A 27,500-nucleotide genomic window follows, 5' to 3' on the forward strand; every position below is an offset into this window, starting at 1 on the left:
ACGGGTTTTGTGTTTTTGTTGTTTTGGGTTTTACAGAGAAAGTATGCCGACCCCCGATGATGAACTTTTGGCCTCCTTTGCCTGTCTTCCTAGGAGGTTGTAAGTCGTGTTTTGGAAAACAGGCTTGCGAACACCTTCTGTCCTAGGTGCTCCATGTTCTTGGTTACAGGTAAGCCCCCACTGCCCCTCCAGACAGGTCCTGCCCTTTCCAGGTTCCTTAGACTGGAAACAGAGGCGGAGACGTCACAGCCAGAGGAGGCGGGACAGGAAGAGCCCTGAAAAGCCGACCTAAGCGCCCGATTGGCTTCTACCTGCCCGACGGGCTTCGGATGGAACCAAACGCCCTCGTCCTTATTGGTTAAGTCCTCGAGGGGCGGGCCACAGGGGCCCACCGGTTGGCTGGGGGAGGACAGGTGGGACCGCCTCGACGTGGGCTTCGCGCATCGTTTGTGGGGATCTAGCTCGTGCGGCCATTGTGGTGACGGCGCCGGCGCCCTCGGAAGGCCGCGCTTCTCGCTCTGGCCGCGCGCCGTCGGACTCTCCCGATGGGACAAGGATTGTCTACCCCCGCCGACGACATGAGCTCCCCGGATGAGGGGTCCGATTGGGGAGCGGCTGTCGGCCCAGAGGGCGGGAAGCGGGGCGGCGTCCGCCGGGCCGGCCCTGGAGGCCCGCGGGCTGCCGGCCCAGGCCTTGATCTGGGGGCGCCGCGCAGCAGCGAGGCCGAGGGCGGGCTTCCAGGCCCCGCGGACGTCGAGGCCGAGAGGGAAGCGACGGGGGCGGGAGGCTCGCCGACCGAGGAGATGGAGGATGCTGCGGACTGCACGGCCCGCTTGGAAGAGGCTGAAAGTTTCGCGGCCCTCATGCGGCATTTAACCAACCAGGATGCCCTGCGGCTCCGGAGAAACCCAACCCCAGAAAGCTGCACCTCTGAGGTAGGGACCGTTTGGGCGGACCGAGACACAGGCCCCAAGGGTAGGCGCGCACCTGCCCCCTCGCTGTGCGGAAAGGCAGCGGTGCCTTCCCTGCCTCTCAGCCTCAGTGGACCCGAGGGAGGGCGGGCCTGGGAAACCCTAGAAGAGGCACTGCAAGGAGGTTGACTATCACTGGGTCTCTCCAGACGGAAGACCTGGCCGGGTCGTCCTCAGACTCCGAGTCATCTGATGAGTTCACTGAGGTGCAGGTGACGAGGGTGAGCATTCAACCCAAAGCGACAGGCCAAGCAGAGTCCTGCAGCCTCAAGGATCGCGGAGACGCACCCAGACACTGGAATCCCCACGTCAGGGAGAACTTCCTTCCTGAGCCAGGCTCCTTCCCCGCCCTCACTCCACGGGGGTTCCTTTCAACCACAGAAATGCAGCCTGATGTCTCTTCATTCAGGAAAATGCAAAGTGTGGTCTGGGGCAGGCCCAGCTCCCCAGGCGGTACTGCTGCTGCTGGGGGCCTGCCCCAGGCCACTCCTAGAAGGAAAGTGGCCCAGGAAAAGAAACCCCTAGGCGGTTTTTCAAAATCTGTCCTGGGGAGAAAGCCCCCGGCCTTGCCTTCATGGGGGCAGAGAGTCTCCAGAGCCCGCCCTGAGACATCCACCTTCCCCCCAATCCGTGGCATTCCACTGCTTGGGAGATCCAAGAGGAACTCCTCGGTCCCTCTGGGACCCAGGCAGCCCAAACACACCAATGCTGGGAAGAAAGCTGTGGCGAGCGGGTCAAGGGAGTTGTATCCGGTGACAAAAGATAATGACCCCAAAAGAGATCAAGTCCCAAAGGGCCAGGTGAGTAGGCCCTCCTCCCCCTCTCTCCTTCCCCTCCCTCTGCCCCTCCACCTCTCTCCCATCCACATACATCCCACATGCTCCTTCTGTCCTTTGCCCCGGGGTTATCACTGGGCGCCCAGGCCATCAAGATGTGAAATCCGGCTCATTTTCATAGGAGCAAACGTAAAGATGGCACTTGATACGTGCCAGGTACTGTTCTCAATGCTTCACACAGGCTTTGGGCCTCCTCCCCAGAGAGGGGCTGGCAAGGAAGGGAGGGCAGGCAGCTGATTTGCATCGGCCACCCCCTTAACGTTTGGGCTGCTGCGCCTCAGTGTTTAGACCCATTGGCTTCCTGATGGCCACTTCCTAGCTGTTCCCCTGAGCCTTCCTGGCGGGGGACCCAGGCTTTCTTAGTTGCCCCACTTTTCTTCCTAGCTCAGCTCTTCCTCCTGGCCTGGGGAAGAAAGTGCTAAGGAGATTAGCCTCTTGATTCCTCACCCTGTTTATTCCCTGCCTCACCCCAGCCCACCCCACACACCCCCCACACACCGCCCAAATCAGCGAGAAAGTTTTCTTTCAGCTTCCAACAAGCAGGCCAGGGCCATCTTGCCTCTCTGTGCATCGTGACGATGGCAGCAGTGGAGAACCCAACATCAGGGTTCCGCAGGTTCCAGGAAACTCACAGCTCTTGGCCGTGAACCAGGGAGCCGTCAGGCCCAGGGAGCCTACACACTCCTGTGAGTGTGTGGGGTTGATATGTGTGGAGGGGGAAGGGGACACAGAGGGAGCACTCCGGCCGTGTCACTTGTGGGGCCCCAGCCTTGCTCCTGGGCCTCTCTCCCTACCTAGACAGCTCTCACACAGGAAGTAGGATGCAGACAGGGCTGGCCTTAAGCCAAAGTGTCCTTTGCATGGGGTTTGTGTGGTGGCGATGATTTGTACCAGCACCCCCAAGTCCAACTTCAGAAGCAGGCATTTGGCAGAACGATGCCTTCTGTATTAGGTCCTGTTCAGCCACATTGCTCACCCCGAGGGTGAGCCACAGTCCTTGAGGCGGCATTCCCAGATGGCCCGAGACGGGGAAACGGAAGGGAGGCCCAGAGAGAAGGTTGGAGCTGCTGGGCAGAGCAGGGACAACTTCTTGCCAGCAGAGGGTGGTGCTGCCTCACTGTAGACCCTGCTGGGTCCTTTGCACCTCACTCCTAGGCTCTTTGGGATTCTCTTTCAGGTGACCAGGGGCCACCTGGCAATCCCCCAAGAGAGGAGAGTCAGCAGCAGCGGCAGCAACAACCACCACCTGGACAACAGGGCTGCCCTCGGGTAATCGTCTTTCTTGCCCCTAAAAAAGCAGGTCCAAACTAGATGATGGGATCTGCATCCAGGTTAAACTGATCTGTGTTACCCCTCCCTCTTCCCACCCCACGGTGGGGGAGGAGAGGCGAGGGGAGGGCACCTCCTTTCCATGGAGGATTCCATGCCAGTCTAGCCACTGGGCTTTGGGGTGTGGGGGGACGCAAGAGGCCAGCAGTAGAGGGGGAGGAGGAGGAGAGAGGAGGCAAGAATATACTAATTATTTTCTCTCTGTCTGCTATCTGCCGGGCTAGTGTGTCGTTCTACAGAAAGAGGTGGATGACCTTAAAGATGAAATCGGTATGACCAGCCTCTGACTGGGCAGGGCCCCAGGGTATCTGAGTCTCATCTGATTACATGTACACTTTGCCAACAAGTCCCAGAGATCTCCTTGTAGGCCAATTAGAGAGGCCTCATTTATTTCTTCTTTAGCTGCCCCTAGGTAGGGTAATGTACGTTTTCTCTGCTTGTTGGTTGGATTGTGTTTTAATGCTTCTGATACACACCAGAGTTTGAGAACTTCTGGTTCCTTGGGTTCCCGTTTAGAAAACATTTCCACATTGGATTCAGGTGCTGAGTGGGTGAGTCAGTCCCAGGGCTGGATATGGTCAAGTTTGAATAGGGGCTGAAGGGGGTTTCAGGTTGCAGGGTTAGGCCATTCCCCGACAGGGACAAAGGGACAAGTTTCCATATCCTGAAGTCCGCAGTATCTGGTTATGCCTTTCTCCTTTTCAGCGGCTCTGCGCAGCCTCCCTGACAAGCTCCAGACTCTTTCAGGTGAGTGTTAACACATACCATACCCCTTCTCACAGTCTTGCCTGTTCAGGAGGGCTGTGGGCTGGCCCTAGCTTTGTGGCTCTTCCCTGACTCTGCTCTGTTTGGCAGGTTGAACTCAGCATCCTGGTACAAGAGAAGGAGCTGGTGCTGGTGTTTTTTGAGCCCAATAGCAGCGGCCCAGCTGGTTCCCTCCTGTTTTCCTACCCCTCCTGGGGCTTCCTCTGTACCCCTACTTTTGCCCCTCCCCACCCCAGTTTACAGGCGTTTCAAATTAAAGTACCTCTCATATTCTGTGGTCTGCCCTCTCTCTGTTGGGGAACGGGGGAGGAAAGGAAGGGGCTGGGGACGACGCCATTTCAGAGCAGTTTTAAAACAAAATATGTCTGGCATTCTGTGGCCTGCCTGCTCTTTGTGGGGAGCCTGGGGCAGCCTATGAGCAGGGGCCCTGCAGCCAGCCTTACCAGCCAGAGTGACCTAGCTTGGGTCTAGGCACCACCATGGCTCTGCCCTGCCACATTAGCATTTCCCCTACAGGCACTATGCATGCTGTCCCTTGATCTTCTTTTTAGTTTCCACAGTTCCAGATCTTCACCACTATTCCCCCTCCCCTTCAGCCGGAACCAGTTACCGCATTCAGAGCTGAGGTTCCTCTTCCCTCTTCTCGTTTACATCACCATCCTGGTTTCCCCTTCTCAGCCCTTCTTTGCTGTCCTGAGCATCCTTGTTCTCTCCCGCGGCTGTACATCCCTTGGCCTGTCCTCCACGGTCATTTCAACAGGTATGAAACAGCATCAACTGAGCCCATCTTCCCCCTTCCTGGGCCCAGTCCTCTTTGTGGATTCATTATGTCTCACTGGTGCCACCATCACAGGGACAAGCTGAGCGTCATTCTCATTTCCTCTTGAGCCCTCACCTTTGAAATTTGGTCACCAAATCCTGCCCGTTCTCCCTCTTTAGTTTCAGTAGTGGATGGAGGCAGAGGTCACACCCACAGTGGCTCTGGAGCAAAAAGCAGGGTATAGGGAACACAGGTAAATGAAGTTGTAAAATTCAAGGGGTGTTTATGGGTGCGTGTGAATAAAATAATCATGAAAAAATCTCCCTAGAGGGAGAAACACATGATTTAGAGAGTAAAGGGAGTGGAGATGGTGGTCAGGAATCCATAAAGGATGCAGGTGAGCAAAAGCAGGGGTGGCATCTACTTTTCCCAAGGGGTATTGTCAAGTTACCAAAACTAGGTGGGGGATGGAGGAGGAGAGTCAGCAAGCCCAATGGCAGGGTGTCGGGTCCTGGAAATGTAGGAGTTCCTGGCCTAGGCTCTTGATCCTACTCTGTGATGGGTATGATGCTTCAAAGACACTCTGCATTGTCAGGGGATCAGAAGGTGAAGGGTGGCTACCTCAGAGTAGCTGGGAAGGGACTCATCTTTGAAGCATGGAGGTCAAGTAGGAGGCAGCCACACATGACCTCAGGGAGACCTGGGAAGGACGGGGACAGAGAGGAGGGAAAGTAAAGAGTGGTGGCCCTTGGAAAGTTGATCAGACTTGGTACCACACTTCCTCTGTTCTCTCACTCTGTCTTCCTTCCAGGCCCCATGGTATGCGTTGTGGTAGAAGGACCATCAAGGATGCGATAGGAGAGTCACAGACCTCAGAGCCAGGAAGGAATTGAGCACAGACTTAGCCCACCCAGTACAAACCCCTCACTTGAGAAAATGGGTTTGATCACTCCGTCTAAGTCTTTGACCCTGTGTCAAATTGTTATTATCTTGGAGGCACAACACAGTGGGCTGGTGTCTGAGTGATCGGTTTGGCAGATACTTTCCAACTGGGGTTTCTGCCAACTGAGACATCTCGGGGGAAGAAGCCCAGAATCGGGCCCCTGCCCCAGGAGACACAGGGCCGCTGGTCCGCAGGGTGTGGAAGGAAAGAAGCATTTTGAAAGGAGAAGTGGGAGGACATGAATACTGCCCTCGGTGACTCAGTTTGCCAGCCCTGCTTTTCTCCTCTGAGCACACTATCTTTCTGTGACATAGTCAGACGTAGTACCATGCAATAATGTGTGTATCAGAGGCCATGGCTTGGCGCTGAGCTTACCAGTCCCGGGAGGAAATAAGTGACTGAGACCAAGGCTTAGTTTAAAGGAACACATCTGGTCCCCAGTGGAAAGGAGCAGGCCAGACCCATCCCCAAATTCCGTGGCCTCCTCTTTGCCTGTCCCCTCAAGCCTTCTCTGCAGCCAAAGGGGAAGTGGCAGCTGACCTGGGAGACGCGTAGGCCCTATCCCACCTCGTTCTAATACCTGCCCCCTACCCACCATCATGACTGGCCAAGTGCCCTCTCTGGACACTTCAGAGGGAATGGCACAGCCAAGGGAGGTAGGAGGAGAAGGAGCTGAGAGTGGTAGGCTGAACAATGTTCCCCCAAATTGGCCCCATCCTAATTCCCGGAATCTGTGAATATGTTAGGCTACATGGCAAAGGGGGATTAAGTTTGCAGAGGGAGTTACAGCTGCTGATCGGCTGACCTTAAACTAGGGAGATTATCCTGGATGATCCCTATTGGTTCAAGGTACTCACGATCAGTTAATCAGTTGCTATTATCAAGTCAATTTTGACTCATGGCGACCCCACGTGTTTCAGAGTCAGACTGTGCTCCATAAGGTTTTCATGGCTGTGACCTTTTGGAAACAGATCGTCAGGCCTTTCTTCTGAAACGCCTCTGGGTGGGTTCCAACTGCTAACCTTTTGGTTAGTAACCGAGTGCTTAACCTTTTGCGCTATGCAGGGACTCCATCAGTGTAATCACAAGGGTCCTTAAAAATGGAAGAAGGAGACTGAAGGGTACATCGGAGTGATGGGATGTGAGAAGGGCTCAACACACCATGGCTGGCTTGGAAGAGGGAGGAAGGGAGCCTTGAGCTGAGGAATGCAGGCGGCTTCTAGAAGCTGGAAAAGGGAAGGAAGTGAATTCTCCCCTAGAGCCTCAGGAAGGAACGCAGCCCTGGAGACACCTTGATGTTAGCCTAGTGGCACCCGTGCTGGACTTCAGACCTACAGAGCTGTAAGATAATCAGTTTTGTGTGGTTCTCAGCCACAAAATTTGCAGCACTCTGTTAGGGCGGCCACAGGGAACTCCCAAACAGGGGGAGAATGAAATCTCAGCTGCTATTCAGGTCAGAGGCAGCCCCAGAGATCTGCCGAAATGTAAGCCTGCCCTTGATGCAGCGGCGGTGGTGGAGCCAGGTCTCTGAAATGTTAATTTCCAAATATGACCTTGAACTCTGCAGGCAGAAAGGATCATCTCCCTCCTCTCACTGCACCTAGGCCTTGAGGAGTGTGAGTGAGCAAGTCGGAGGACAAAAGCACGCTAGTGTGGGCATCCCTGGCCATCACGAAGGCCCAGCACACTGCATGGCCTCCCATGCATGATGACAATGGCCGTATGAGAGCCGCTGTGATGGAGTAACCACCATGGTTTCCAGCCCTTGCTGTCACTGACCCCCGCGTGAACTTGGACAGCTTCATGCACATCTACCCTCAGTCTCCGTGTCTCATTATCCAGTTCCTTTCATGGGGAGACAAACTCCCCTGTCTGCCAGGTACATTGGGGCAGCCAGGGACGGCCATGCAAACTCCACCTGCATGATTCCAGGATGCACGACTACAGTGTGAAAGGCGCCCCTGGGGTTGTGCTGTGTTGAAGTCCTGGTGACTGCCACTCAGATTAGGAAACAAAATGTTGCCAGCACCTTAGAAAGCCCCCTGTCTGCCCCACCCCTTTCACAGCCCCCTTTCCACTGCACCAGAGGTAACCAACCGTCCTCCTGACTTTTCTAAGAATCATTTGCCTTCCTTTAAAGGATTAAACATTGCTACTAAAAAAAAGAAACCTCAGCAAGGTATAAAAAATAAATGAGATGAAGTTAAATATGAAATTATATTTATAAAACATACATTTATACAAGGGCGGAAACATAACCCTATACTTGGATGAATAATTATAGTGATCAAGCCATGTAAATACTATCCGGGTCAAGAAACAGTATATTAGTAAAAGTATCTCTCTTTGCCCATGACATGATCTTATACACAGAAAACCCTAAGGAATCCTCCGGAAAACTACTGAAACTAATAGAAGAGTTCAGCAGAGTATCGGGATAGAAGATAAACATAAAAAATGAGTTGGATCCCTCTACACCAACAAAAAGAACATCGAAGAGGAAATCAAATCAATGCCATTTACAGTAGCCCCCAAGAAGATAAAGTACTTAGGAATAAATCTTACCAGAGATGTAAAAGACTTATACAAAGAAAACTACAGTACACTTCTGCAAGAAGCCAAAAGAGACTTACAGAAGTGGAAAAACATACCTTGCTCATGGATAGGAAGACTTAATATTGTAAAAATGTCTATTCTACCAAAAGCCATCTATACATTTAATGCAATTCTGATTCAAATCCCAACGATATTCTTTAATGAGATGGAGAAACAAATCACCAACTTCATATGGAAGGGAAAGAGGCCCTGGATAAATAAGGCATTACTGGAAAAGAAGAACAAAGTGGGAGGCCTTACTTTACCTGATTTTAGAACCTATTATACCGCCGTAGTAGTCAAAACAGGCTGGTACCGGTACAACGGCAGATGCATGGACCAGTGGAAGAGAATTGAGAATCCAGACATAAATCCATCCACATATGAGCAGTTGATATTTGACAAAGGCCCCAAAACAGTTAAATGGGGAAAGGACAGTCTTTTTAACAAATGGTGCTGGCATAACTGGATATCCATCCACAAAAAAATGAAACAAGACCCATACCTCACTCCATGCACAAAAAAACTACCTCAAAATGGATCAAAGACCTAAATATAAAATCTAAAATGATAAAGATCATGGAAGAAAAAATAGGAACAACTTTAGGAACCCTAATACATGGCATAAACAGTATACAAAACATTATAAGGAATATAGGAGAAAAACTAGATAACTGGGAGCTCCTAAAAATCAAACACCTATACTCATCCAAAGACTTCACCAAAAGAGTAAAAAGATTACCGATAGACTGGGAAAAAGTTTTTAGCTATGACATTTCTGATCAGCGCCTGATCTCTAAAATCTACATGATACTGCAAAAACTCAACTACAAAAAGACAAATAACCCAATTAAAAAATGGGCAAAAGATATGAATAGACACTTCACTAAAGAAGACATCTAGCTAGCTAACAGATATGCGAGGAAATGTTCACGATCATTAGCCATTAGAGAAATGCAGATCAAAACTACAATGAGATTTCATCTCACTCCAACAAGGCTGGCATTAATCCAAAAAAACACAAAACAATAAACATTGCAGAGGCTGTGGAGAGATTGGAACACTTCTACACTGCTGGTGGGAATGTCAAATGGTACAACCACTTTGGAAATCGATTTGGCGCTTCCTTAAAAAGCTAGAAATAGAGCTACCATACGATCCAGCAATCCCACTCCTTGGAATATATCCTAGAGAAATAAGAGCCTTTACACGAACAGATATATGCACACCCATGTTTATTGCAGCCCTGTTTACAATAGCAAAAAGATGGAAGCAACCAAGGTGCCCATCAATGGATGAATGGATAAATAAATTATGGCATATTCACACAATGGAATACTATGCATCGATAAAGAACAGTGACAAATCTGTGAAACATTTCATAACATGGAGGAACCTGGAAGACATTATGCTGAGTGAAATTAGTCAGCTGCAAAAGGACAAATATTGTACAAGACCACTATTATAAGAACTTGAGAAATAGTTGAAACAGAAGAAAACATTCTTTCATGGTTTCAAGAGAGGCGAGGGAGAGAGGATGGGAGAGGGGTATTCACTAATTAGGTAGTAGATAGGAACTACTTTAGGGGAGGGGAAAGACAGCACACAATACAGGGGAGGTCAGCACAACTGGACTAAACCAAAAGCAAAGAAGTTTCCTGAATAAACTGAATGCTTCGAAGGCCAGCGTAGCGGGGGCAGGGGTCTGGGGACCATGGTTTCAGGGGACATCTAAGTCAATTGGCATAATAAAATCTATTAAGAAAACATTCTGCATCCCACTTTGAAGAGTGGCGTCTGGGGTCTTAAACGCTAGCAAGCAGCCATCTAAGATGCATCAATTGGTCTCAACCCATCTGGATCAAGGGAGAATGAAGAACACCAAGGACACAAGGCGATTACGAGCCCAAGAGACAGAAAGGGCCACATGAACCAGAGACTACATCATCCTGAGACCAGAACTAGATGGTGCCCGGCGACAACCGATGACTGCCCTGACAGGGAATACAACAGAGAACCCCTGAGGGAGCAGAACAGCAGTGGGATAGATGCAGACCCCAAATTCTCATAAGACCGGACTTAACGGTCTGACTGATACTGGAAGGGCCCCGGTGGTCATGGTCCCCAGACCTTCTGTTGGCCCAGGACAGGAACCATTCCCGAAGCCAACTCTTCAGACATGGATTGGACTGGAGAATGGGTTGGAGAGGGATGCTGGTGAGGAGTGAGCTTCTTGGATCCGGTGGACACTTGAGACTATGTTGGCATCTCCTGCCTGGAGAGGAGATGAGAGGGTGGAGGGGGTTAGAAGCTGGCGAAATGGGCACGAAAAGGGAGAGCAGAGGGAGAGAGCGGGCTGTCTTATCAGGGGGAGAGCAATTGGGGGTATGTAGCAAGGTGTATATGGGTTTTTGTGTGAGAGACTGATTTGATTTGTAAACTTTCACTTAAAGCACAATAAAAAAAATTTTTTTTTAAAAAAGAAACAGTATATTGCCCCTTCGGAATTGCCATAGTTGTCCCTTTGTGTGAAAGAAGCCGAACTCCAAAGGCTACATACTGTATAGTCTTATTTCTCTGACATACCTGGAAAAGGCAAAGGCATAGGGACAAAAAAGGCATCAGTGGTTTCTGGGGCCTGGAGGTCGGGAGAAGGGGTGACTACACAGGGGCGTAAGGGAATTTGGGGGTGATGGAAATGTTTTATATTTTGATTGTGGTGCTGGTCACACAGCAACATATATATTTATACAAACTCACGGAAATTTATGCAATTTAGAATTTAAAAGACATCACAAATGGATGCTGAAATAGTTTTTCTGCATAAGAAGGTCATATTTTTCTCCTCTACTCTGTTAATGTGGAGAATTACTCTATTTTCTGACGTTAAACCAGATCTGTATCCCTGGGATGAACCCAATTAAGTCGTGGTATATTATGTAATTTCCTTTCCATATCCCATAGGATTCAGTTTGTTACTATTGTGTTTCTGAGTTTTAAGTCTATGTTCACCGTTGTGTGACTGACTTGCGATTTCCCTTTCTGAAACAGTCCTTGTCAGGCTTTGGTATCGAGGGTTATTCTGTCCTCATAAAATAAGTTAGGGAGTATCCTGTTTCTCTATTTTCTCTAAAGCTTTCTGTTAGATCGAATATATTTATTCCTAGTGTGTTAGTGCGTGGGGAAGCCATCTGGACCTGGACTTTTTTGTTGTGAAAGCCCTTTGACCATGGATTCATTTCTTTAATGGTTATGGAATGATTCAGGTTTGCTCTTCCTCCTTGAGTCAGTTACGGCAAGTTATGTTTTTCTAGGAATTGGTCAGCTTTGTCTTGTTTTCAAATTTATTGGAATAAGGTGGTTCATAGTATTCCCCTTTTCCCCACATTTTATTTTGAAAAACTTCTAACCTACAGAAGAGTTGCAAGAACAGGGCAACGAACACACATGTATTCTTCGCCTGGATTTACCAAATCTTAACATTTTGCCACATTTGCTTTCTCTCTTCCCTATTTTTTGTTGTTGTTGTTTATTTAATCATCTGTGTTACTTGCAGACACTATGATACATAGTCCCTAAATACTTCAGCGGGTATCTTCTAAGAAAAGAACGGGCTCCTACAAAACCGCCAATACACTCATATTTAACACTGACAGAATACAAGTATCTCATATACAATTCACATTCAAAATGTTCCCAGTGTCTCCATAATGTCCTTTATAGCTGTCTTCTAAAAAATTCTGTTTTCAATCAATGCATTGCTTTTAATTTAACCAAATGCATTGGATCTTGCTGTCAAGTCTCTTTGGTGTTTTTTTAAACTAGAACATTTTTCCCAGATTTCTTTCTTTCTTTCTTTTGGCTTGACTTTGACATTTTTGAAGAGTCCAGTCCAGTTGTTTTGCAGAAGGCCCCTCAAGTTGGATTTGTCTGATGGTTTCCTCCTGGTTAGATTCAGGTTAAATGTTTTTGTCCAGGATACTAACACTGGTGGTGCCCTGTCCTTCTCAGTGCGTGACATCTGGAGATACATGGTGTCCGCTTGTCCCACTACTGCTGATGTTGCCTTGGGTCATTTGGTAAGGTGTGTCCTCCTGATTACTCCATTGTGAAGGTACCTTTCCCCCTTTCTAGTTAATAAGTAATCAATGCGGTGTTACTTTCTCACTGTGTGAATATCCAATTCCCCGTAATAGCCTCTTATTGTCTTTTTGATGCCTGCATCATTTGTGGTTATTTCTACCTTTTCTTTCCTGATATTGGTGGCCTTCTCTCTTGTTTTCTTATTCAATCTCACCAGAGTTTTATCAATTTTCCTATGTTTCTGAAGAGCCAGCTTCTGGTTTTTGGATCCTTTCTATTCCCTATTTCATTGATTTATGCTTTTAACATCCTTACCTTACCTTCATTACTTCCTTCTATTCTACTTCTTTTGAGTTGGTTTTTCTGTCCTTCTTCTAACTTCTTCTCATTGATTTGCAGCTATCTTCTGTAAAAAAAAAAAAATATTTTTTTTTCTGTCAAACACATGCATTTAATGCTCCACATATCCCTCTAAGTACTGCTTTAGTTGTACCGCACTAGTTTTTATCTGTGGCGTTTCTGTTATCATTCAGTTCCAAATACGAGAAACTGCACAAATCCCCACTCTCATTGGGGTGGTTAGATAAATTGTGATTGTTTTTCATATGATTGGTTGCTGGAAGTATACGCGTGAAGCTTACAGACGTAACATCGAGTGATAGATGCAAGAAACAATGAAAGCATACTTAAAAATCCCATTAATATAAAAGTAAATAACAGGCAACGCTAAAGGATTTCATTAAACAATACATACATAGTACAATAGAGCATAAAGTGGGGAAAGAAGGGTCACAAAAGTAAGGATGGAGTTTTCCTATTTGGGGAACTAATGGGCTGAAGTCAGACAGGGAAACACCAGGAGCTTTGGGGATGCTGGCAGTGTTCTCGTCTGTGACCCTGGGGGGTGTTTACATTGTTGTTGTGTGTCCTCAATTGGATTCTGACTATTGAGACCCTATATGAAAGAGTCATTGAAATCCACTTATTTTGGAGCTCTGGAACTGAATCAGACACTTAATTTAACTAAGAGAGTGCCTGAGGAAGGGACTAGCTGCTGCTGTTGTTGTGTGCCATCGACTGGATTCTAACTCAGAGGAGAGCTGTCTCATAGTGTTTCCTAGGCTGAGGCCTTTTTTGTCTTTTTTCATCTTTATTGTGCTTTAAGTGGAAAACCTGGTGGCGTAGTGGTTAAGTGATATGGCTGCTAATCAAAGGGTAAGCATTTCGAAGCTACCAGGCGCTCCTTGGAAACTCTATGGGGCAGTTCTGCCCTGTCCTATAGGGTCACTATGAGTTGGAATCGACTCGACGGCACTGGGTTTGGTTTTTGTTTTTGGTGCTTTAAGTGAAAGTTTACAAACCAAGTCAGTGCCTCATACAAATCTTATATACACCTTGCTATATACTCCTAGTTCCTCTCCCTCTAATGAGACAGCGCACTCCTTCCCTCCACTCTGTTTTGGTGTCCATTCAGCCGGCTTCTGACCCCCTCTGCCTTCTCATGCCTTCTCCAGACAGGAGCTGCCCACATAGGCTCATGTGTCTACTTGATCCAAGGAGCTCACTCTTCACCAGTGTCATTTTCTATCCCATAGTCCAGTCCAATCCCTGTCTGAAGAGTTGGCTTTGGGAATGGTTCCTGTCCTGGGTTAAGAGAAGGTCTGGGGACCATGACCTCCGGGTCCTTCTAGTCTCAGTCAGACCATTAATTTTGTTTTTTCTTTTTTTTTTTTTTTTTACGAGAACTTGAGGTCTGCATCCCACTGCTCTCCTACTCCTTCAGGGGCTCTCTGTTGTGTTCCCTGTTAGGGCAGTCATCAGTTGTAGCCGGACACCATCTAGTTCTTCCGGTCTCAGGCTGAAGTAGTCTCTGATTTATATGGCCTTTTTTATCTCTCGGGCTCATAATTACCTTGTGTCTTTGGTGTTCTTCATTCTCCTTTGCTCCAGGTGGGTTGAGACCAATTGATGCATCTTAGATGGCTGCTTGCTAGCGTTTAAGACCCCAGACGCTACTCTCCAAAGTGGGATGCAGAATGTTTTCTTAATAGATTTTATTATGCCAATTGACTTAGATGTCCCCTGAAACCATGGTCTCCAAACCCCCGCCCCTGCTATGCTGGCCTTCGAAGCATTCAGTTTATTCAGGAAACTTCTTTGCTTTTGGTTTAGTCAAGTTGTGCTGACCTCTCCTATATTGTGTGTTGTCTTTCCCTTCACCTAAAATAGTTACCTGCAATCTAATTAGTGAAAACCCCTCTCCTCCCCCCCCCCACCCTCCCCCCTGTCATAAACATCAAGGAATATTTTCTTCTCTGTTTAAACTGTTTCTTGAGTTCTTATAATAGTGGTCTTATACAATATTTGTCCTTTTGCAACTGACTAATTTCACTCACCATAATGCCTTCCAGATTCCTCCATGTTATGAAATGTCTCACAGATTCATCACTGTTCTTTATCCATGCGTAGCATTCCATTGTGTGACTATACCATAATTTATTTATCCATTCATCCATTGATGGGCACCTTGGTTGCTTCCATCTTTTTGATATTGTAAACAGTGCTGCAGTGAACATGGGTGTACATATATCTGTTCGTGTAAAGGCTCTTATTTCTCTAGGATATATTCCAAGGAGTGGGATTGCTGGAACCTATGGTAACTCTATTTCTACTTTTTTAAGGAGGTGCGAAATCGATTTCCAAAGTGGTGGTACCATTTTACGTTGCCACCAGCAGTGTATAAGTGTTTCAGTCTCTCCACAATCTCTCTATCATTTCTTATTTTGTGTGTTTTGGATTAATGCCAGCCTTGTTGGAGTGAGATGGAATCTGATTTTAGTTTTGATCTGCATTTCTCTAATGGCTAATGATCGTGAGCTTTTCCTCATGTATCTGTTAGCTACCTGAATGTCTTCTTTAGTGAAGTGCCTGTTCATATCCTTTGCCCATTTTTTAATTGGGTTATTTGTCTTTTTGTAGTTGAGTCTTTGCGGTATCATGTAGATTTTAGAGATCAGGCGCTGATTGGAAATTTCGTAGCTAAAAACTTTTTCCCAGTCTGTAGGTAATCTTTTTACTCTTTTGTTGAAGCCTTTGGATGAGCATAGGTGTTTGATTTTTAAGAGCTCCCCGTTATCTAGTTTCTCTTCTGCATTCTGTTTAGGTCATGTATTAGGGCTCCTAACCTTGTCCTTATTTTTTCTTCCATGATCTTTATCATTTTAGATTTTATATTTAGGTCTTTGATCCATTTCGAGTTAGTTTTTGTGCATGGTGTGAGGTATGGGTCTTGTTTCATTTTTTTGCAGGTGGATATCCAGTTACGCCAGCACCATTTGTTAAAAAGACTGCCTTTTCCCCATTTAACTGACTTTGGGCCTTTGTCAAATATCAGGTGCTCATAGGTGGGTGGATTTATGTCTGGATTCTCAATTCTGTTCCATTGGTCTATGTATCTGTTGTACCAGTACCAGGCTGTTTTGACTACTGTGGCAGTATAATAGGTTCTAAAATCAGGTAGAGTGAGGCCTCCCACTTTGTTCTTCTTTTTCAGTAATGCTTTACTTATTCGGGGTCTCTTGCCCTTCCCTATGAAGTTAGTGATTTGTTTCTCCATCTCATTAAAAAATGTCATTGGAATTTGGATCAGGATTGCGTTGTATCTATGGATGGCTTTTGGTAGAATAGACACTTTTACAATGTTAAATCTTCCTATCCATGAGCAAGGTATGTTTTTCCACTTATGTAGATCTCTTTTGATTTCTTGCAATAGTGTCTTGTAGTTTTCTTTGTATAGGTCTTTTACATCTCTGGTAAGATTTATTCCTAAGTATTTTATCTTCTTGGAGGCCACTGTAAATGGTATTGATTTGGTGATTTCCTCTTCAATGTTCTTTTTGTGGGTGTAGAGGAATCCAACTGGTTTTTGTATGTTTACCTTGTATCCGGATAATCTGCTGAACTCTTCTATTAGTTTCAGGAGTTTTCTTGAGGATTCTTTAGGGTTTTCTGTGTATAAGATCATGTCATCTGCAAAGAAAGATACTTTTACTTCATCCTTACCTATCTGGATGCCCTTTATTTCTTTATCTAGCCTAATTGCTCTGGCTGAGACCTCCAGCACGATGTTGAATAAGTGTAGTGATGAAGGGCATCCTTGTCTGGTTGCTATTCTCAAGGAGAATGTCTTCAGACTCTCTCCATTTAGGATGAGATTGGCTACTGACTTTCTATAAATGCCCTTTATTATGTTGAGGAATTTTCCTTCTATTCCTATTTTGCTGAGAGTTTTTATCATGAATGGGTGTTGAACTTTGTCAAATGCCTTTTCTGCACCAATAGATAAAATCATGTGGTCCTAGTCTTTTGTTTTATTTATCTGATGGATTACGCTGATTGTTTTTCTAGTGTTGAACCATCCCTGCATACCTGGTATAAATCCCACTTGGTCATGGTGAATTATTTTTTTGATATGTTGTTGAATCCTATTGGCTAGAAATTTGTTGAGGATTTTTACATCTAAGGTCATGAGGGATATAGGTCTGTAATTTTCTTGTTTTGTAGTGTCTTTATCTGGTTTTGGTATCAGGGATATGCTGGCTTGCTAGAACGAGTTTGGGAGTATTCCGTCCTTTTCTATGCACTGAAATACCTTTAGTAGTAGTGGTGTTAACTCTTCTCTGAAAGTTTAGTAGAGCTCTGCAGTGAATCCTAGGCTGAAATTTTTATGGAAGCAGATTACCAGGTCTTTTCTCCTGCAGAGCCACTGGTAGATTCCAGCTGCCGACCTTTTGTTTAGCAGCTGAACACTTAACTATTGCACCACCAGGGCTCCTTGGTGTTTGCACAGAAGCTCACTATATAAGAATTTGTGAAACTACAGATATATGTTGTGCAATTTTCTCTATGCATATTATATTTCACCGTAAAAGAGAAAGCAGTAATGCTGAGGGAAATGACATTCCAGTTACACATCCTAAATATTTTATAACCAAAACAGAACTAAAACTATCCTTAGCAAGTCTCATTGAGATTAGTAATATCATGGAATTTTTTGTAATAGTTTTTATTTCCAAACGCATAGATTTTACTGAAAATAATAGGAACGATACCTCCACAAACATAATATCAATCTTGTTTTCATATAAATATTTCACGTTTGGGTGATACATTTTCATTCAGGCGTAAGAGCGAATTTGGGATGAAAATCCTGGGAGAGATACAATATAGTTACAATTTCTCAGAGGTGATTTCTCCCCTCCCCATCCACTTCCTCTCAGAGATTAAAGACCAAGAACCTGAGAAAAAGAAATGAAAGCCAAAATCATTATGTCTGCATTGTAATACCCATATTTGATCACTGGAGGGCAGTGTCATTTAAGGCTGTTTGTTGGGACCCAGAACCCAGTGCCGTCGAGTCGATTCCGAAAAAAGTAAGCGATAGAAGTCCGTGATTGTGCCGTTGGAGAGCTTCATGTTCTTCGTTATTAGCCTGCTGGGACTGAAGGGGTTATTTGTGGCAACGAAGGAAGATTGTTGTTTTTTTTCTTGATAGGCTGCATTTCCCCTGCCTCTTTGACTACTACCGTCTTTACACCAGCCTTCCAAGAGTAATCTTTTCTTCCTCTTTCTTCTCCCGAGGCAGAAACTGAGACCACCGCTGTGCTAAACTGGATATGGGGCCCAACATGCAGAGAAACAGCAGGTGGGTGAGCACAGCTCTTCAAGATCCTGTGGTTTGGGTAGAGGAGGATGAGATGGGGCGGGGCGGGGCGGGGCGGGGCGTGGAATGACCCAAGACAAAAACCAAATTTAAATGCCACCTTTAAAAAAAAAAAAGAACCAAGAAAAAGAATGTTTCTGAAAAGTTAACCTCCACCGCACAGTAAGTTTTCCCTGCTTTTGTTCCTAGTCATGTGCTCCCCCAAGGTGCCCCGAGTCAATGCTCCACGCTGGTTTGTGGCATTACCAGAGTCAAGTAGGAAGAATATTGTGGTTATTTATTTAATTGATTGATGAAATAAAATAAAAATGATCCTCCCAGGTCACCCCCTCTGCCTAGAAGAAAATAGCATTTCCTATTATAATTTGTCTTCCATTCTCTAGCTCCATTTTTTAGAAGTCCATTTATCATAAATTGCCTTCCCTTAATGAGGGATGGGTCTGAAGCAGAAATAAAGGAAAGATTCATGTCAAAACATTACTTTAAACATGACAAGGGAGCACGCTCTCACCGTTTCTATTCAATATTGTATTAGAAGTCCTAGCCAGAGCAATAAGATGAGAAAAAGAAATAAAAGGTATCCAGGTTGGAAACCAAGAAGTTAAATTATCTCTATTCATAGATGGTATGATCTTATATAAAGTCCCAAAGAGTTCACAAAACTTCTAGAGCTAATAGAGAAAATTAAAAAAGGTGTAGGGGACAAGGTCAACAAACAAAAATCAGTTGGGTTTCAAATGTTGGAGAGGCTGCGGAGAGATTGGAACTCTTTATTTACTACTGGTGGGGGTGCAAAATGGAACGACCATTTGGAAAATGATAGGTGCACCCTTAAAAAGCTAGAAATAGACATACCATGCAATTCAGCAATGCGGCTCCTAGGAATATCTCCTAGAGAAGTAAGAGCCATCACACGAATAGACATATGCACATCCATGTTCATTGCAGCATTATTCTCATAGCAAAAGGATGGAAAAACCTAAGTGCCCATCAACAGATGAATGGATAAATAAACTATGGTACACATGCAATGGAATGCTACCCAACCATAAAGAACAATAATGAATCTGTGAAGCACATCATAACATGGATGAATCTGGAGGGCATTATGCTGAGTGAAATCAGTCAATCACAAAAGGACAAATATTGTATGAGACCACTACTATAAAAACCCATGAAGAGGTTTACATACAAAGAGAAATAATCTTTGACGACTATAAGGGAAGGGTAGGGTAAGGAGGGAAAAACACTAAATAGACAGTAGATAAGTGGTAACTTTGGTGAAGGGTAAGACAGTACACAATACTGGGAAAGCCAGCATAACTTGTACAAGGCAATGTCATGGAAGCTCCATAGACACATTCAAACTCCCTGAGGGACTAAATTACCTGGGCTGAGGGCTGGGGACCATGGCCTCGGGGGACATCTAGCTCAATTGGCATAATATAGTTTTTAAAGAAAATGTTCTACATCCTACTTTGGTGAGTAGCATCTGGGATCTTAAAAGCTTGTGAACAGCCATCTAAGATACTCCACTGGTCTCACCCCATCTGGAGCAAGGGAGAATGAAGAAAACCAAAGATAAAATGGAAAGATTAGTCCAAAGGACTAATGGGCCACAACTACCACAGCCTTCACCAGAATGAGTCCAGCCTAACTAGATGGTGCCTGGCTACCACCATCGACTGCTCTGACAGGGATAACAATACAGGGTCCTGGACAGAACTGGAGAAAAATGTAGAACAAAATTCTAACTCACACACACACAAAAAAACACTGGAGAAACCCCGAGAGTATGAGCCCCGGGCACCTTTTAACTCAGTACTAAAGTCACTCCTGAGGTTCACCCTTCAGCCAAAGATTAGACAGGCCCATAAAACAAGACGAGACTAAATGGGCACACCAACACAGGGGCAAAGACAAGAAGGCAGGAGAGACAGGAAAGCTGGTAATGGGGAACCCAAGGTCAAGAAGGGGAGGGTGTTGACACATTGTGGGGTTGGCAACCAATGTCACAAAACAATTTGTGAATTAATTGTTTATTGAGAAGCTAATTTTCTCTGTAAACCTTCTTCTAAATCACAATTAAAAAAAATCAGTTGGGTTTTTATACACCAGCAGTAAGAAATCTGAAAGGGAAATTAAGGACACAGTTCCATTTAAAGTAGCATCTAAGAGAATAAAATACCTAGGAATAAGTCTAACCAGGGATGTGAAGCACTTACGCAGTGAAAACTATGAGACACTGTTGAAAGAATTTAAAGAAGACGTAAATAAGTGGAAAGATTTCCACGTTCATGGATTGGAAGACTTGATATTGTTAAGATGTCCGTATGACTCAAAGCAATCTATAGATTCAACACAATCCTGATCAAAATTCCAACAGCCTTTTTTATAGAAATGGAAAAACCAATCCTCAACTTTATATGGAATGGCAAGAGGCCCCGAATAGCTAAAGCAATGTCGAAAGAGGAAAACAAATTAGGAGGATTCACACTTCCTGATTTTAAAATATGCTGTGTAGCTACAGTAATCAAAACATTCTGTATAATCATAGACACATAGACCAATGGAATAAAATTGAGAGGTCAGAAATAAACCTACACATCTTTGGTCAACTGATTTTTGACAAGGGTGCTAAGTCCATTCAATGGGCAAAGAAGAGTCTCTTCAACAAATGATGCTGGGAAAATTGGATTTCCACATGAAGAAAAATGAAACAGTGTCCATGCCTCACACCATATACAAAAACAAATTCAAAATGCATTAAGGACCTAAACGTACTAACTAAAATAATGAAATTCTTGGAAGAAAAAGCAGGGGCGATACTTCAGGCCTAGCTTTTAACAATGGATTATCAAACATAATAACAAAAGCACGTAGAGCAAAAGACAAAATAAATGGGACCTCATAAAAATTTTAAAATTTTGTTTATTAAACAAGCTACCAACTGGGAGCATATCTTCAGAAATCAAGCATTCAAAAAGACTCTAATAACCAATATATCCATAAAACTTTGGCGACTTAACAACAAAAAGACAACCCAATCATAAAATGAGCAAAGGACTTGAATAGACATTTCACCAAAGAGGACTTTCAAATGGCCACGAAACACATGAGAAGATGTTCAACATCATTAAGCATCAGAGAGATGCAAAGGAAAACTGTAATGAGATACCATTTCAGCCCCACAAGGATGGCTAAGATTAAAAAAAAAAAAAAGGCAGAAAATAACAAATGTTGGCTAGGATGTGGGGAAATTGGAACACTTACCGATTGCTGGTGGAGATTCAAAATGATACAGCCGTTGTGGAAGACAGTGTGGCGGTTCCTCAAAACACTAAAAATAGAACTACCATATGACCCAGCAATTCCACTCCCAGGTATATACCCAAAAGACTTGGAAGCAGAGTCTCAAACAGATACTGCACATCAGTGTTCATTCACAGTAGCCAAAAGGTGGAAACAACCTAAATGTTCATCAATAGATGAATGGATAAACAAAATGTGGTACATACACACTATGGAATATTACTCAGCCAGTAGGAGAAATGAAGTCTTGATACCTGCTACAGTATGGATGGAGCTGGAAGACGTTATGCTGAGTGAGATAAGCCAATCACAAAAGGACAAATATTGTATGACCTCCCTTATACAGAAAGACAAGACAAAGCAACTGAATAGAAAACAAAGTTTATTAGTGGTTACCAGGGGTAGGAAGGCGGGAGAAGGGGGCTTAATGGTGATGGAAATATTGCATTAATTAAGGGTAGGGTTGCACAGCCGATTATTGTAACTGCTGTGAATAAATTGTACACCTGGTTTGTCTTCTGCATTTTTAGTAATGTTTTGTAAACTGTTTATGCCATGTATTAGGACTCTTAACGTTGTCCCTATTTTTTCTTCCATGATCTTTATCATTTTAGATTTTGTGTTTCCCTCTTTGATCCATTTGGAGTTAGTTTTTGTGCATGGTGTGAGGTATGGGTCTTGTTTCATTTTTTGCAGATGGATATCAAAGTTATGCCAGCACCATTTGTTAAAGAGGCTGTCTTTTCCCCATTTAACTGACTTTGGGCCTTTGTCAAATATCAGGTGCTCATAGGTGGATGGATTTATGTCTGGATTCTCAATTCTGTTCCATTGGTCTATGTATCTGTTGTACCAGTACCAGGCTGTTTTGACTACTGTGGCAGTATAATAGGTTCTAAAATCAGGTAGAGTGAGGCCTCCCACTTTGTTCTTCTTTTTCAGTAATGCTTTAGTTATTCAGGGTCTCTTGCCCTTCCATATGAAGTTGGTGATTTGTTTCTCCATCTCATTAAAAAATGTCATTGGAATTTGGGGATCGGAATTGCATTGTATCTATAGATGGCTTTTGGTAGAATAGACATTTTTACAATGTTAAGTCAGGAAGCTACTCTTACGACTTCTGCTGCCCACTACTGGTCTTGCACAGCCATCTCAGGGACTGGGCCCCACTTCTGCTGGAGCAGCAGGGAAAATGGGAGCCCCAGATTCCTGACAGACCAATGCAGTTTACTAGCCAGTGACTGAGAAATTTCTTATACAGGTCTCAGGAAATGCAAAGATGGGCAAACCAGTCCTAGCCCTCAAGGTTCTCACAATCGAGTGGGGGTTAAAATGGTTCTCCAAGCCAGAAGATGGTGAGACCCAGGAGAGTAATTTGGCCAAATGGCTATAATGCCGATGACAGGCTAGTGGGATTGTTGGTGTCTTAGTTATCTAGTGCTGCTATAACAGAAATACCACAAGTGGATGTCTTCAACAAAGAGAAATTTATTCTCTCACAGTCTAGGAGGCTAGAAGTTCAAATTCAGGGTGCCAGCTCCCAGGGAAGGCTTTCTCTCTCTGTCGCCTCTGGGGGAAGGTCCTTGTCATCAATCTTCCCCTGACCTAGGAGCTTCTCAGTGAGGGGACCCTGGGTCCAAAGCATGCACCCTAATCCCAGCTCTGCTTTCTTGGTGGTAGGAGGTCCCTCTCCTCTCTGCTCACTTCTCTCTTTTATATCTCAAAAGAGATTGACTCAAGATACAACCTAATCCTGTAGATTAAGTCCCGACTCGTTAACATAACTGCCTCTAATCCTGCCTCATTAACATCATAGAGGTTAGGATTTACAACACACAGGATAATCACATCAGATGATGATATGGTGGACAATCGCACAATACTAGGAATCATGGCCTAGCCAAGTTGATACACATTTTTGGAGGACACAATTCAATCCATAACAAAGAGTCTTGTTTTACTCTTTTTATGTAACTGTTTCTTATAAATTTTCTATAATGAACATTTATTACATTGGCAAAGAGAAAAAATTAAAAAAGTGTGTTTTTTGGTTTTGTTTTTTATTGTACGTGCTTTGGGAGATTCAGAGGAAAGAAGAGATCTCATCCAGTTTGGAGAATTGTGGAGGAGGTAACATTTCAGATCAACTTTGAAGTAAGGATAGAATTTCAGTAGTGGAAACTAAAAGAGAGCATCCCAGGAGAAAGAAGCAGCTGTAGCCAAGGCACAAAGGCAAGAAAGTGCAAGGTATGCTCAGCGGCCAACAAGAGAGTGTGAGGTGGGCATTTGGTGCTCTCATTGGCCAAGTACTTAAGAACTATGAGCCCAGCTTCTTTTCACTGCCTTTGTCTTTTCTAACTGGATCCACAAAAGAGACTCAGCCACAGGCCTGGGCTGATCCTGATATAAGCAAGAAATGCATCCGCAACTTTAAACCAAAAATCATTAAAGAGCGTAGAGTTAAATCATGCTTCCAGAATATTGGGCTCCTTACGGGTAGGCAGGCTAATGAGGCTGCAGTGACACCCATGAAAGTCTCCTTTCACTCTCCTGTATGGCAATACTGGTGGCCTGAGAAGGGGATGGGTTCTCAGGCACGGCTTTATCCATAGTAGCAAACTGCTTCCCCACCCTGACTTCTGTTAAGTGCCCCCAGTTCCCATCATAAAATGAAGCCTAGCTTTGAACCCCAATTTGTAGCCCAGCTGCTCCTCCAGAGCATCTGCCAACTCCCCTTTTCTGAAATTGGCTGCTGCTGGGCCCTGGGTGGCACAAACTGTTTACGCTCAGCTAGTAACTGAAAGATTGGAGTTTCAAACCCATACAGTGGCACCACCAAAGAAAGTCCTGGCGATCTATTCCTGTAAGATCACAGCCACTGAAAACCCCATGGAATTCTGCTCTGAAACATATGGGGTCACTGTCTTAGGCTGGGTTCTCTAGAGAAGCAAAACCGGTAAAGCATATATATGTATATATAAACCAAACCAAACCCAGTGCTGTCGAGTCGATTCCAATTCATAGTAACCCTATAGTACAGAGTAGAACCTGCCCCATAAAGTTTCCAAGGAGGGCCTGGCAGATTCGAACTGCCGACCCTTTCGTTAGCAGCTGTAACACTTAACCACTACACCACCAGGGTTTCTGATATATATATAGAGAGAGAGAGAGATTTATATGGAGGAAATGGCTCATGAGGTTGTAGAGGCTGGAGTGTCCCAAGTCAGTGGGTCAGGATAGAGGATTCTCCTGATTCACGTAGCTGCAGGGGCTGGCGAACCCAAGATTGGCAGGTCAGAGAGCAGGGCTCTTGCTCACAAGCTGCCAAGATTGACAAATCCCAAGATCAACAGACAAGGCTGCAGGTAAGCTGCTAGCTCAAGTCCCAAGAACGGGAGACAGTTACAGGACCCAGAGCAAGCAAAAGCCCACAAGCCTTGACAGAATGTCCACTTATATTTAAAGTAGGCCACACATTCAAGGAAATTCCCTTTCAACTGATTGGCTACTCACAGCAGATCCCGTTGTGGAGGTGATCACATTATATGAAATCTCATCATGGAAATGATCACAACATCATACAACTGTCAAACCACCGAGAATCATGTTCCAGCCAAGTTAACACACAACCTTAACCATCACAGTCACCATGAGTTGGAATGCACACAACAGCAGCTGGTTTCTTTTTTGGCAGCTAGGTAGGTGTAGATGGATGTTTTCCTGACTCTGTCAGCCACACTGTGTGATAGCTAGACTGTGTTGTTGTTGCTGCTACTGCTGCTGCTGCTTGGAAACCTCTGTCTCCTGGTACCAACTTTTGCCTAAGCTTCTTCCATCCTTTGAACGTTGTGCTATGGACCCTCAGGCTCCCCCTGCTGGGACTAACCTCTACAGCCAACTCCTCTCCCCGGCAGACCAAGGGGGGCCAAGCCACGGGGGAGAGAAGAGGTTAAGAGGGGTGTACATGAGATATGCTCTAAGAAAGTCGCTGACTACAGTGTAGAGGCTGTATCGGGTGGGAGCATAGACTGGAGACAGGAAGAGCAATGATGGAGCTGTGACAATTGTCCAGGTAAGAGATGCTGGGCAATTGGACCAAGACAGACTGTAAGAAATTAAGAAAAGGTGAGCTTTTCAAAAGATGGTTAGGAAGTGACACTGCTAATGGTTTACAGAGGGAGAAGAGAGTCAGAGGTGACAAAGATTTTTGAACCGGGGTGACTGAAAGAATTATGACACTATTAACAAAATAGGGAATTCAAGACAAAGAAGTGATTTGGATGAGATGAGTCTTGTTTCGGACAAAACGAATTTTAGGTGCGTCTGGGATATCACAGTATAGATGTATAGTAGGCAATGAGAAGCACAGGTCTGGAACTTTCAAGAGACATGGGTGCTGGAGGTATCAATGTCAGAGTTTTCTGCTTAGAGGTGGTGGTTGAAACCAGAGGTTGACAAACTATAGTCTGTAGGCCAAATCCAACCCACCACCTGTTTTTATACAGCCTGTGAACTAAAAATGGCTTTTACATTTTTAAATGGCCACATTTTAACTGTTTTGTATAATTACCTACATAATATCCTTGATTTTGCCTCTTGGTCCACAAAGCCTAAAATATTTACAGTCCGATCCTTTAAGAAGAAGTCAGCTAATCCCTGGATGAAACTGTGAGAGTAGATGTGCTCACCAGCCAGTGGTGCCAAAGGAAGAGCATTCTGGTTATGGACAAGAACAGACAGAAGTAAAACCATAAAAACGGCAGCAATGGGAATTGAGGGAGGAAAGTACTTCGAAAAAGACAGGTAGGCCAGAGTGCCAAGTGCTGTCAAGAGGATGAGGACCACCATCTGAATCTGGCAACTGGGAGACCGCTAGTTGGCTGTTGAGATGGCCATCAAGGAGAGTGGTGGCAGCAGAAGTCAGATTGTAAGGGGTTAACGATCTAGTAGGTGACGAGCAGGAGGGGGAGCATGGGTAGACAATTCTTTGAAGAGGTTTAATGAAGGAGTAGGTTGGCATAGAGGAAGACGGTTTTAGGATGGAGGAGATCTGAGTTTATTTGTGTGCTGCAGGGAAGAAAATATAGACAGAACAACACGAAGAGGCAAATGATATAGGGGATTACTGTTAAAGCAAGGCCTGGAAGAGGTGCCACAGGGTAGGAGCCAGAGAGAGTCAGGGAGAAGTAGAGACACGTTCAGGTAATGAGGGTGCTCTCATAGCATAGGATAAGAAGACTTTTTGCAGTGCTAATTTAGCCACTCGGAAGCTAAAACAGCAAGCAGGGGGTTATTCAGGCCTGGACATTACCCATAGAAAGGGAGCGTGGAAATGTGGGTAGCAGCGAGCACATGGTGAAATGGCTGTCATGGGGTTCTGACTTGGCAGAGAGGTGACAGAGAGTAGAAGAAAGTAGTCTGGAAAAATGAGGATGGGTTGGGGAGCTGGACACCAAGGTAAATTTAGTGGGAGGAAGAAAATGGATAGAGTCAGAAGGAACCCTTCAAGCTCTATTTGTGTGAAGAAGACCCACTAGGAATGATTAAATATGTGGGATGCTGTCTTAGTCATCCAGTGCTGCTGTAACAGAAATACCACAAGTGGATGGCTTTAACAAAGCGTAATTTATTATCTCACAATCTAGTAGTCTGTAAGCTCCAGATTAAGGGTATCAGCTCCAGGGGAAGTGTTTCTCTTTCTGTTGGCTCTGGAGGAGGGTCCTTGTCATCAATCTTCCCTTGGTCTGGGAGCTTCTCAGCACAGGAGCCCCTGGTCCAAAGGACGTGCTCTGCTCCCAGCGCTGCTTTTTTTGGTGGTGTGTGGTCCCCAACTCTCTGCTGGGTTCTCTCTTTTATATCTCAAACGAGATTGGCTCAAGACACAATCCAATCTTGTAGATTGAGTCCTGCCTCTTTGACATAACTGCTGCCTATCCTACCTCATTAACATCGTAGAGGTAGGATTTACAACACGGGAAAATCACATCAGATGACAAAATGGTGGACAGTTACACAACACTGGGAAGCATGGCCTAGCCAAGTTGACACACGTATTATTGGGGGACACAATTTAATCCATGACAGATGTCAAGCGAGAGTAGAGGTAGAAATGACTGAAATGCAAAGGACCAGTTACATTATCTTGTTTAGTCCTCACATCATACCTAGGAAATAGAAGATGAAG

The 27,500-nt window shown here is 45.0% G+C and overlaps 1 protein-coding gene across 1 annotated transcript; it reads left to right on the forward strand.

Moving 5' to 3' along the window:
- The first annotated feature begins 578 nt into the window (after positions 1-578).
- On the forward strand, positions 579-6,159 carry LOC126068757 (uncharacterized protein CXorf49 homolog). Its single transcript, XM_049871469.1, has 9 exons — positions 579-935; positions 1,121-1,771; positions 2,337-2,465; positions 2,963-3,076; positions 3,361-3,406; positions 3,653-3,687; positions 3,842-3,883; positions 3,992-4,106; positions 6,110-6,159. Exons 1-9 carry the CDS (start codon positions 579-581, stop codon positions 6,157-6,159), a joined length of 1,539 nt encoding a protein of 512 aa, XP_049727426.1.
- The last annotated feature ends 21,341 nt before the right edge of the window (positions 6,160-27,500 follow it).

Source organism: Elephas maximus, chromosome X (genome assembly GCF_024166365.1).
Source record: "Elephas maximus indicus isolate mEleMax1 chromosome X, mEleMax1 primary haplotype, whole genome shotgun sequence".
In the NCBI taxonomy this organism is placed as follows: Eukaryota; Metazoa; Chordata; class Mammalia; order Proboscidea; family Elephantidae; genus Elephas; species Elephas maximus.

Bases quoted from the DNA above. Each gene is read 5' to 3' on its own strand.
- LOC126068757 (XM_049871469.1), top strand. From the start codon at position 579: ATGAGCTCCCCGGATGAGGGGTCCGATTGGGGAGCGGCTGTCGGCCCA. The intron at 3,077-3,360 runs GTAATCGTCTTT...CTGCCGGGCTAG, and splicing joins GACAACAGGGCTGCCCTCGG to TGTGTCGTTCTACAGAAAGA. The intron at 3,688-3,841 runs GTGAGTCAGTCC...TCTCCTTTTCAG, and splicing joins TGGATTCAGGTGCTGAGTGG to CGGCTCTGCGCAGCCTCCCT.